The sequence below is a fragment of the Gavialis gangeticus genome, unplaced genomic scaffold, assembly GCF_001723915.1.
Source record: "Gavialis gangeticus isolate Ggan-Ray unplaced genomic scaffold, GavGan_comp1, whole genome shotgun sequence".
Taxonomy (NCBI): Eukaryota; Metazoa; Chordata; order Crocodylia; family Gavialidae; genus Gavialis; species Gavialis gangeticus.
In genome coordinates, this window is record NW_017729032.1 from 141,776,378 (window position 1) to 141,788,964 (window position 12,587).

At 38.6% G+C, this 12,587-nt stretch overlaps 1 protein-coding gene across 2 annotated transcripts in view; it reads right to left on the reverse strand.

The window, feature by feature from the left end:
• Positions 1-12,587, reverse strand: part of GRTP1 (growth hormone regulated TBC protein 1) — a 96,388-nt gene that overhangs the window by 47,998 nt on the left and 35,803 nt on the right. For both annotated transcript variants that reach the window (XM_019525193.1, XM_019525194.1), the window contains 2 exons: positions 5,518-5,642; positions 1,280-1,376 (listed from right to left, as the gene is read on the reverse strand). In XM_019525193.1, coding sequence (XP_019380738.1) covers positions 1,280-1,376; positions 5,518-5,642 — 222 coding nt within the window. The remainder of the gene's footprint in view (positions 1-1,279; positions 1,377-5,517; positions 5,643-12,587) is intronic.

Here is a 12,587-nt window from a genome sequence, read left to right on the forward strand (position 1 = left end):
TTTTTTTTTTTTTTTTTTAAATAGAATCAGTGCTGCTACTAGCATTAGATACAGAATAATCAATGTAAATAATGACTAGGAAAATTAAATGAGTGCCTTTTCTTATTTAGATATTTGCAAGGTTTTGGAGGATCCTGGAAGATATGAGAAAGAGGCTTTACAGGGTCCCAATGAAAAGAAATTTCATCGAAGACTGAGCCAGTCTTCTGAATCTCAGAGACCTATGAATCTCTCTCAGCCTCCCCACAGTATCCCAGATAAAAACTAACCCACTCAAAAGTTTAAACAGAAATATCATGGGAAAAACTGCTTCTTCCAGCAGGAGCACGGGCTTTTTGTTTTTTTAGCCACATAAGAATGAAATCCCAAAACTATTTTTCTGTCACAGTGTGAAAGAAGCCAGAAATATACCAACTTAACCATCTTTATCCAAATACAACACTTATTGTAGTCCTTTCTGAACAAATGCTGCCACTCTTCAGTCCATCAAAAGCTAGTATGTTATGTACTTGCTATCACACAATGCTCATGTAGCAACAAAATTCATGCTCTTCCTTCACATTGAGACTAATCACTTCATTTCTTCATTGCACTGTTTTCCCACAGGCCAAGGGGAAACTGCAAAGTCCCAGATATTCTCTTCAGCCCTGACCTCCAATACAACACTGATGTATTGGAGCAATATGCCAGGATAGGGATAAGTGAAAAGCAAGAACCACACAGCAAATCAACAGTTTTATACCATCTAACCAGATTTCAAGGAAACAACGACAAGGAACAATGGACACAAATTATTGGAGAGTAGGTATAGATTGGACATCCACAAGAACTACTTCATAGTCAGGGCAGCTAGGAGCTGGAACCAACTTCCAAGGGAAGTGGTGCTGGCTCCTACCCTGGGGATCTTTAAAAAGAGGCTTGATGCCTACCTGGCTGGACTCATTTGAGTCCAGTTTTTTTCTCCCGCCCAGGCAGGGAGTTGGACTTGAAGATCTACAAGGTCCCTTCCGACCCTACTTCTATGATTCTATGATTCGATTTCATGCTGCTTTCCTGCCTGAAGAGGGGAGTCTTAATTTAATTAAAAGGGACAAATTCTATCCTGACTTATATCCTGTACCTCCCCAATTGAAATCTAAGCAGAATTAGGCCATTAGAAAGTAGTCGACCAGCATAATACGATCACCACAAATTTCTAAAACTGAAGATGAAGGCTAAGGGGGAAATAAACACACCAAACGCTACCGTTCAGAAAACAAAATAAGAACCTTTTGCATACCAGGTAATATTTGTCCAATGAGAGCATCTAACAACCAGAAGGACTCCTCTTCATTCTTTGTAATAAGAATCAAGTATCCAGCTATGAAATTCATGCCCTGAAATAAAAAGAAGCTTCTATGACTTCTCCACCTACTTCCAGTTTTTAGTCTCATTTCATGATATCATACGTGAATGTCAAAGTACTTAGCAAGCAAAAATAACAAAAGTAGAGAAAAAAAATGTTGTCAGCACATTCCTTGAAAGCTACAACAGGCTAGATTATTACAATTCACAATATGGGTAGTACAGAGTAAATCTACTGACTAAAATTCTATGGACTGATTAGGCTGCTACACTTACAGAACGAAAATTAAACATTAAATTATGCACCAAACTACACAGAAGTAAATTATAAATAAACATGGAGAAATTAAAACACCTTATAGATTATTTTTTAGTTAAAAAAACCAAACCAACCAAACTAACCAAACCCTTTTCTTAGAGACTATTAAGTGACCTCAAACACTCACTCACACAGACCATGCTGTGCCCTATTGGTTTCCAAAGTCACGGGATTTTTTTAAAGCCTATTTTTCTCAAAATAAACAAGATGGAATCTAAAATAGCATATCTGAAGGAAGGTGCACAGGGGCCATCTCTGATGTACATGATTACAATATTAAAAAAGCAAGCATAAAAATGTCTTTCAGTATTTGTGGGCTGTGAAGGCTGGTGTCAGGTCACCTGTGTTTGACTCTGGTCTTTGGAATACTCTCAAGTTTCATCCTTTTCTTTTGTCTTTTTTCTGCCCTCTTTCCCCCTGAACTCACCCCTCCTCCACTGTTGTCTATGGTAACAGGCAGAACATTGCCTTGCTTTGCACTCTAAGCAGTGCCAGTTACAGTACAAGCAAGAAGAGCACTGCCAAAACTAAAATACTCTGAGGATTTTGGAAAACAAAAGTTCCTGAGTTGGAATCCAGTTTCTTGATTTCAACAGGCTTTGATGATAAACTTTTAGAAGCTGCTGAAATTGCCTGGATCTGTCTTGCGCTTGCCCTTCTGCTTGTGAAGACAGCTATTCTGTTCCCTGAGGCCCGTTAGCTTGATAATTGCATCCATGGTGACAGGAGAGTATTTGGCACTTGATGTGGCAGGCACAAAAGACTACTCAACAGAAAATATTAATGGAACCAAGAATCCCACTTGGTGTACGCACCAGCGCAAGCATTCTTCACAATGACAGTACTGAAGGCAATGCAGGGTCAGACTAACTCTTGGGCCGGCAAGCTTAATGGTCTAGTAAACATCACAAACACACACACAACACAAACACACACGCATTATGAAAGCTTTTCTTTAAAAGGGCCTATTTTTAGTAAACACTACAAAACACTAAATTTACACCAAAAATTGCATGCATTTTTCCTATGGCCATTTATCTTGATGCAGTACTTCATTAGCACAATAGAGGATTTTTCCAAAGTATACACTTATTTCAGATGAGTATTTCAGAGCAGGCTACAGCCTCTGGTTATGCCTTATTTATACACCTACAATGAACAGCATTCTCTTTTTTGGCGACAGGAAAGGGGCGAAAAGGAATTTTTTGTTCCCCTTCTTAACCTATTTGTTTCATTCTTCAGATTATACATGTACACAATTCTATGTTCAAACACATAGATAGAGTTTAATGAGTAAAACCTCCATCATACCAGAATTGATCAGGAGAAACAGAATGGTATTTTTGTGCAGAGACAGAATAGTTTCAAAGTTGCATGCATTTCTTCATACATCTGTCTGTCTGCTTTGCTCTAACTTGGGGCTTGATGCTACAAGTACCTAGATCATTTGCAGAAGTGGACCCTTTGATTTTTATTCATATTTATACATATATTCATTGATGTATGGGTTGGAAGGGAACCTTATCAGATCATTAAGTCCAACCCCCTGCCCTGGGCAGGAACAAGTGCCTGGGTCAGACAACCCCAGCCAGGTGCATGTCTATCCCTAGTTACTCCAAGGGGTGCCCTGGTAAACAAAGCATCTCCTCTCCTTGCTGTCCTCCTACCCCCTGATGAATTTGTAGGTGGCCACAAGATCACCTCTCAGCCTTCTTTTGCGGAGACTGAACAGATCCAGTGCCCTCAATCTCTCCTCATAGGGTTTTGCCTACAGGCCCCTAACCATATGAGTGGCCCTCCTCTGAACCCTCTCAAGGTTGTCCACACCCCTCTTGAAGTGTGGTGCCCACAATGATTTGTTTTTTTTAATGTATATATATAAAACCAATCTGTCCCTGCCATAGGTACAAAAGTGCATTCAGATATGTTTTGTTGATATCTTTATAACAAGAATAATAATACTACAACACATAACTATACTGTATAAAATGTATACCTATATATTATACATATCATTATAAAATGTATACCTATATATTATGTAATTATATTATTATAATGATGTCAACAAAACATATCTGCATGCACTTTGGACTCTTTGGATAAAGTATTACTTATCAGAACAACAAGGACTTTCAGCACCTACATTTCAAATTACCATGTACTGAATTACCATCTCAGTGGTATGCCGAAACATAACAGGCCAAACAGTAAATCAGATTACAGTGACTTACATAGGGGTTTAAAAAAAAAAAAAAAAATCAGTATCAGTTTTCTTCTAGTGGCATGTCATTCAAAAAGCATAGCTTATATTCTTATAATTGAGGATGGTTAGTTTACAATATCCCCCTTCTTGACAAATCACAAAGCAAATGTAAGTGTGTACAACTATAATGCAATACAGAATATGGAAGCAGCAGGGGAGATTTAAAAAAAAAAAAAAAAAAAAAAAAAAATGAACAGGGAACAGATTTTTACACTTGTGCGAGTCACGGTTCCTCCCTCACCTACAAAGATAGTATGGAAGATGGCCTCTAAAACAAGTTTTACTGTTTGTGTGTTACCTTCAAGCTTTTACGAACCAGGTATTTAACATTCTGCATCCTTCACAGGAACCACTAAGAACTGTGGAGCCTTTTCAGTCCACCACCTAAAAGTTATGGCATTGGATTCCAATAATTCTTTCTACAGCTACTCCTTGCATAGCATCGTAGTTACATTCTTGAAAAATGTGACTTCAAGCAAAATGATGTTAAGCAAATCCAGTTACATCACAGTAGTTGCCTGCTAGTAGGCAGCAGCCAAACCATGTTTCATAAATTTCATAGACATTAGGGCTGGAAGGGACCTTGGAAGATCATCAAGTTCAGCCCCCTGCCCAAAGGGCAGGAAGTCAGCTAGGGTCATAGGATCCCAGCAAGATAAGCATCCTATTTGCTCTTGAAGGCGTTCAATGTAGGTGCTTGAACCACCTCCAATGGTAGGCCGTTCCAGACCTTGGGGGCTTGGACAGTAAAGAAATTTTTCCTTATGTCCAGCCTGAAACAGTCTTGTAGTAGTTTATGACTGTTCGACCTCGATATCCCTTGGGGCGCTCTGGTGAACAAATGTTCCCCCAGATACTGGTGGTCACCCCTGATAAACTTGTAGGTGGCCATCAGATCACCCCTGAGCCTGTACCTTTCCAAGCTAAAGAGCCCCATGGCTCTCAGCCTATCGTCGTAAGGTCTGTTTTCCTGACCTCTGATCATGCACATGGCTCTTTTCTGGAATCAAACATTTCACAACTTTAAACAAAGTATTTTTTTTAATAGATCAGAGACATAATAATGAAATGTTAACTGGGACAACGTTAAGTCAGAAGTACCTGTATTTTTTTCACATACTTCTTTCTTCTACTCCATGTCATAAGTTAAAAATTAAAAAAAATAAAGCCCTAAACATTAATTGTGGGTTACCTAGATAATAATAATAAAAAAATCTTGCGTATCATCCTATAGCCTGTACTTAAGAAGATCTTGTCCAAAAAAAAGGCAAATGAGACCCAATAATTCCCTTGTAAATGCCAAGTATACTCTTAAAAAAGCATTTATGCCTTAATACATGACAAAAAGGTAGCAAAGAATGCTACTTTTTTAAGTCTGGATTTCAGTTAGTATGTAAGTGCACACCTACCACCTGAACTAACATAAAATACCAATATAAAACAAGCCAGTAAAGTATCCTTTGCAATTGTTCACGTATCTACCTTGAACCTGCACCTACACCCTTGCCACACAAAATTACTTTTTAAAATTTGGAAAAAAGAAATGATATGCCAATGTAAGGGAGCATATTTTAAACAAGTTACATACCTGGCAGTATCCCACTGCTTTATTATGGTGCCCATATGCTACTAATACATTGTACAGTGTCTGCTGTAAACAGGGATCAGCAGTTTTGCGGAACCGTATGTTATCTGGAAATGTTCTGTTCATGTCTAGGGAAAAAAAAAGGACCACATTAAAGCAGGTTGCCACGTCTCCACCCCCATTTCTCCTCAACCACATAAATCTTAACTTTGTAAGAGGTACCACTGAAATATGACTATGGGTTTACAGAACAATAGTTTGATGGATGAGATTAGCAAAACAACCTTAGCAGTGTTTTGGCTCAATGATCATCTTCCTTAAGGAGGATCCATCCCTAGAAAGATTAATCTCGCTAGAGAATGGATGTCTTACAATATCAAGCAGGACTAAAGATAGAGGCCAATCTATGAGAAAAATCCCAGAAACAAGTTGACTACATTTCAACTAACCATCTCTAACAAATTTATCTAATGTGATAGTAAAGCAGTAGCTGCAATTCTAAAGAGAGAGGTTCTTACAAGATAATTTAACTTCGATCAAACTGGTCTTCATTTCATTTAGGTAAAAAGATCAGTCCTACATCACTATTTTGCTTTTGTTTCATTTTTGCTTTTTAAAAATGCAACCTTCAATTATTTCTACGATTGCACAGTTTCAGGTTAACGCTGTTGTAGCCATGACAGTCCAGTGAATGAGAGTAGCAATACCTTTTACTTGACCCGTCATATAGGTTCGAGAGATGTTACCAGTTATATCTTGCTTCTCACATATAGCATTTCAAAGCACACGTTCCTTAAACATCAAGTAAACTTTGGTCCGAAGTTTAGTTTTTAGAAAATATGCTCATACTAAAAGGGATGGTGGGGGGAAATTCCATTTAAATTAAAATAAAGTCAGGGAAAAAACTTTTTAACACATGTTTCTGCCACAGGGCTTGTCACATATTGCTAGTTCATAAGACAGTAAGTATCTAGAAACTGCTTAAAGAGAAAAGTAAATAGGGTAGTCTACTACTACTTAAAACATGCTGCATATAAACAGTTAACAAGTAGCATAAATAGGGAAATGTGAAATTTTAAAGCTTCTCAGGATTATTTATGAAGATCACGAATACAAATGAATTTAAGTATGAGTTTTGGTAGGAGTGATGTTGTAGCCAGAATGCACACTGTTTAAGTAAGGGTTGTCAATTTGTTAACGAGCCTTTATTGATGTCTAGCACACTGGTTTTTAAACTGATATTATTTATAACCAATTTATTTACAAACTAATGACTTGCTTGAATTTCTAATGGCTTACTTGAATTTTTCGTAAGTATCCCACTTTCTAAAAATTTCAGCCATTCTAGAAGGTCCCAAGTTGAATACCTAAAATCACTAGTCACTTTAGAAAATATGGATCACAGGATCAATGTAACAGCAGCTAGATTTAAATTAAAACTCTAGGAACAAAAGCAAACTCACTTCTATGGTTCAGGTCTCCTTCAAATTAGGTAACTATACCCAAGATACTTAAATAATCAGCATAAAAAAAAAAAACACAGTTCTAGCATTGCACACAACTATGCACAACTTGTGTATGTCCTAGAAGCTAGGAGATACCTGCTCTTATCTGTTCTTCCAGTTTAAAGGAAACAGCTTGTTATGACTTCCCTGACCAAAACTTGAGTTGTGACCAGTTACGAGGAAGAAAACCTCTGAAAATCATGGTTTCTGTTGGCAATCACATGACAAATTCATTGCTCTAATTATCACTTGTTCTTTTTAAAAAGATATGAAATCAGCTTGGGTGAAGGATAGTGGCAGAGCAATGTTTTCCATTCACCTCCCACCAGAATCTAAAAAGCAAGAAGAACAATAGCCCTTAACTGCCTTGTGAGACAGTCAGATAATCCTGAGCAATGTAAACTTTTGTTTCTCTCAATACAAATAGCAGCATAGCTTTAGTATAATCAACATCCGTTATTTACTGTATGAAAGTTTCAGGAAAGATTAGAGTTAACATTTAGTTATGGCCCTCCCCTTCAGCTCTACAGATGAAAGAAAACAACCTTACACAGCAAAAGTTGACCTAAACAAACTTATCTTTAATTTTACATCCTCAGGAAGGCTCCATAATTAAAGTGTTGACTCCAATTTTATTCTCTCTTGGTAAAGTACAACTTTACACTGGAGGTAGAGGGATTAAGATTTTATGAAGGATTTTCAGATATGCTTATATTTTGTAACAATGCTTCATTCTGATTACATCGTTCTGGGGCAAAGGACATTTATGCTACTACAAAGTGAGGTAGTTAACCACGTTAATCTGAAGTCGGGCAGAAGGCAGGGCAGGGCAGCACTTCAGAGTATAGCAGTGATTCTCAACCAGAGTGCCATGGCACCCTGGGATGCCTTGATATCCTTTTAAGAGTAAGATGAGGTGCTATACAATGCTAGGTATGCAAACACCTACACACGATTCACAAGATAAACCAGGAAATTTCAAATAGGAATCCGTAAGGTCAAAAACATTCTGACCTGTTGCGATCTTTCTGATGCCTAGGCAACAGAAGAGATGCTCTGCTATTTTCCCATAGTCATAGAAAGTTAGGGTTGGAAAGGACCTGAGGAGGTCTTCTAGTCCAACCCCTGCTCAAAGCAGGACCAGCCCCAACTGTATCATCCTAGCCAAGGCGGTCTATCCCGATTTTGAAAACCCCCAAGGATGGAGCTTCCACCACCTCTCTGGGTAGCCTGTTCCAGTGTTTTACTACCCTCCTAGGGCAAAAATTCTCCCTAATATCTCATCTAAACTCCCTTTGTTGGAACTTGAGACCATTGCTCCTTGTTCTGTCATCTGCCATCACTAAGAACAGTCTCGTTCCATCCTCTTTCAGAACCCCCTTCGGGTAGTTGAAGGCTGCTATTAAGTCTCCTCTTAGTCTCCTCTTCTCTAAACTAAAACCCAGTTCCCCAGGTCTTTCGTCATAATTCATTTCCCCTAGCCCCCTCACCCTTTTTGTTGCCCTCTGCTGGACTCTCCCCAATTTGTCCACATCCTTTTTGTAGTGGGGGGAGCTCAATACTGAACACAGTACTCCAGACATGGCCTCATCAGTGCTGAATAAAGGAGAATAATTACTTCCCTTGACCTACTGGCAACACTCCTATCAATGTAGCCCAGTATGCCATTAGCCTTCTTGGCAACAAGGGCACACTGCTGGCTCATATTAAGCTTACTTTCCACTGTAACCCCCAGGTCCTTTTCTGCAGAGCTGCTGCCCAGCCACTCAGCCCCCAGCCTGTACTGGTGCATGGGATTGTTCCATCCTATGTGCAAGACTTTGCATATTGTTGAACCTCATGAGATGCCTTTTGGCCCAATCCTCCAATTGTCTAGGTCACTACCCTCCAGCATATCTACTATTTTCCCCAGTTGATGTCATCTGCAAATTTGCTGAGGGTGCACTGTATGCCATCTTCCAGGTCATTAATGAAGACACTGAACAAAACCAGCCCCAGGCAAGAAAGGAGTGAAAAGTAAAGAGCTAGCATTATCTGAGGGGTGCCTATGTCTAATGGGGGGGGAAATCTTATGTTTAAAAAATGTTGAGAACTACTGGATTTTACTAACTGATGAAGGAGGCCAGGGGTTGGCAACCTTGTGCCACTACATGAAGCTGGGAATAGATAAATACAGATGCTAGGACCCTGGGGGCACCTCCTCTAGCACAGCAAGAGAACTGAACAGTGGCAGGTAGTAGGAACCTGATGATGCCTCCTCTACTGCTTTAACTGGCACATTTTGCTGGTTCCCCGAGCTGCTGCAGCCCAAATCCTGTTCGCAACCCATAGGTTGCCAGGTCTTTGAGCTGCCAGCTTACACTGTTACAAAGAAGCTCAGAAAGGAACCAGAGTGAAAACACCTAGAAGTGTGCACAGAATATTCCTACTCTTGCTAAAAAAGGCCTGAACCATTAACTATGACAGAGTGCCATGCATTTTAGAAAAGAGATTGAAAAACCTTACATATGGTGAGTGTGTGGGTGAGCGAAAACCCACTTTCCATTTACTTAAATTCTTTTTTAAACATTTTCAGATAGAGTGATTATTGGCTTCCTTTTTTTGAACAGTTGATTACAGCATGACAATAAGAATTAGGACAAATTGGATAGGACAAAGGCAGCGAGGGAAACGGCATAGTATTTTATACTGACTGCTTAGTCCTGATCCTTCAATGAGCTCTACATGAACATGCCTGTGGTTATGCAGAGGTCCACCAGCTTTAACAGAGGAACATGTGACAGAGTGAGAAAAAGAAGAGGGCCATTCTAGGAGGGGACAAACAGTCCATCTGCAGTTAAAAAATAATAATTGTGAGTTATTAGCAGGAGATGACAGTGTCATGCAACTAGCTGAACTAAGTTAGCTAAATAATTTCTTTCCTCTTGAGGTTACTTCTATGCATAAATTTTATTTAATAGAGCCATTTATGTGTTTCTTTCTTCTTTATCATCATCACAATTTTTGGTATCTTGGGTACTAATGAATATTTAGTTAAAGAATCAAGTAATATAAGGTGATAAAAAGTTTTAAAAAAAGAATAAAACTTCTAAAAAAGTTATTTTTGCAACAAAAGTTTAAAAGAAAAAGAACACAGAGCAAAACAAAATATATCTGCACAGGATTCTATGCTGACATATCATGGATTTGGGAAGTCTAACACGCCTGTAGTCAACTCTATCAAACTCTCCTACCCTTTTTCTTCTTATCATAATATCCAGACTCTTCCCACTTCCAGAAACAACTCCTTGTATCAAACTGTACCAGCTGTACAGCTTAACAACAGAGAACTAACATGACAAGCTCTATGCTGCTCTGCTCAGGCATGCAGCTTTTGGTTGCTCCTTTTATTCCCCAATTACTGCATTTGTAGATTGTCTATCTTATCTATCAGTTCTTCTAAGCATACAGCCTTTTAACACATCTCCATAGTTACACCTCCATTGCACACAAAAATAATAAAAACCATTCTATTTCTTCCCCCATACCTCCTAAGTCGGCTACTTAAAAGTATTTCAAATCACGAGTGGTATTCTCAAAATCATTATTTCTACACGGTTGGTTTGTAAAAGTAAGTTTATGGTTCTCCTGTTTTGTGTCCTGTTAATTTTTTGCACCCTAATGGCTCAAATTTGCAAGCTTTTATTGCAACCATGAGGACTAAAAACATCCTTAAAATGATAGAATGCTGATTCTTATCATCCCCATGGCCTGAGTAGTTCGGGCTCTATGACAGATACCAAATTCTGCAAGATCCACCCTAAACCCAGAAGTATTGGTAACACTATTCTCCTCACCCTCTCATGACTGCATTCTCTCTAGCTAATTTCCCAAACAGGGAATAATGCCAATATTCTTTTTAACATTTTGAAGTGCATTTGTGTTTTGATGGTAAAATATTCACTACCTCCAGTCAAATGACCACTGAATTACTTAAGTAATAGTTTCCTTAAACTATTATGAATGAATATACAGAGACTCTGCTACTGCAAACTGATCCATGTGGGTGAATCCTTATGCAGTAGGATGTCCCAAGATACCAAAAAAAAAAAAAAAAAGAAAGAAAGAAGCTAGCTGATTCAAAAGTTGAGTGCTGGCTGAATTATTCTTATTTTGCAGTCTGTGGACATGACCTGTATCTGGTATAAGCAGGTACAGCCAGGGGCAGATCCAGAGTGGATGTAGTGCTCCCTCCCCTTTCATGCTCCTATACTGAAAAAGCAGAATAGGATTTGGATTTTTTAGGTTAAAAAATAATATTAAAGTATTAATTACAGGATTACAGTAATAATTAAGACAGGATGCATGTTCTTTAACCTGACTGTGTCCTTTTATATTCTCAATATAGACATGTCTTTAAACTTCAAAAGTAATAAAATCTAATTTGAATTTTAAGCATAATGTTTTAAAATAAAACACATTTTTGTTTTTTCCCCATAGAAGCAACCTTTTTAGTTCCAGTAATGATTAAGAATTAACTGGAGAATTCTGCTTTTTCTTTCCTGTCTTATTGGTATTATTTATAACACTTTAGTACTTACCCATCTATGGGATATAACTGTCAGAAGATTTGAGGAGGTTTTCCGAAACAAGTATTAGCAAGATTGTGGGTTGTTTGTTTATTTATTTAACAACCTACCACAACATTACAAATCTTCAGCACAAAGCTGGAACATACCAAATGGCTGCAAATAAAATCAGGTATCACCCTGCAGTGAAATGACAATCATTCAAAACCAAATATGCTTCTAAAGAGTAGACCGGACATAGTTTTACTGACTACAAGTTGCATACATCTCAATTTGTTCATATTTTCTTCTACCAGCTCTCAAATGCTTGGGCTACCCTTTATTTTCTAACTTGGCTGACCTCCCATTAACTGTTTTCTCTTACAACATCATTTGCCCCAAGTCACCATCCACTGGATCCCTAGAATTCTTACTGCTCCCTGTGACTTCCTTGTGTTACCCCATCCTTCCTACTATATTTTCTGTCTCCACCTACAATGTTTTATTTCACAGAATGCCCTTCCCAGATAATCAGCTACTGCAATCCCCGGTTTTACTGCCAAATATTACAGAGGAAATAAAGTCCAGGAGCTGGCCTCTGGGAGAGGACTGGGTTCACTGGTTTTTTCTTTTAAGCCACTGGTGAGATTGACAGTCATGTTTGGTGTTCCCTCTACACTCATAAACTGCCACTCTGCTGCTTGCATTTCAGCATGGAGAACTGGAGTCAGAGGATTTCTGGCCTGGCTCTCCTTTCTGAAACTTATTTTCCCCAAAATGTCTAACTGAGGTGTGTGATCCCAAACTCCCACAAGTTATTATAGCAACCAATTGGCTTTGAACAAATATTTGAAAACAAAATTACTTTACCGAGGACAAGGCTTTTTTGTTGTTGTTTTGGGGGTTGTTTAGAAAGTTTTAGGTAACTGCCCAATTATAAAATTAAGTTATGGCCATGCCAGATTTTAAGCACCTGATCAGGAGTGAGGGTGAGAGGGCATGGAGGGCGGGGGGGGGGGGG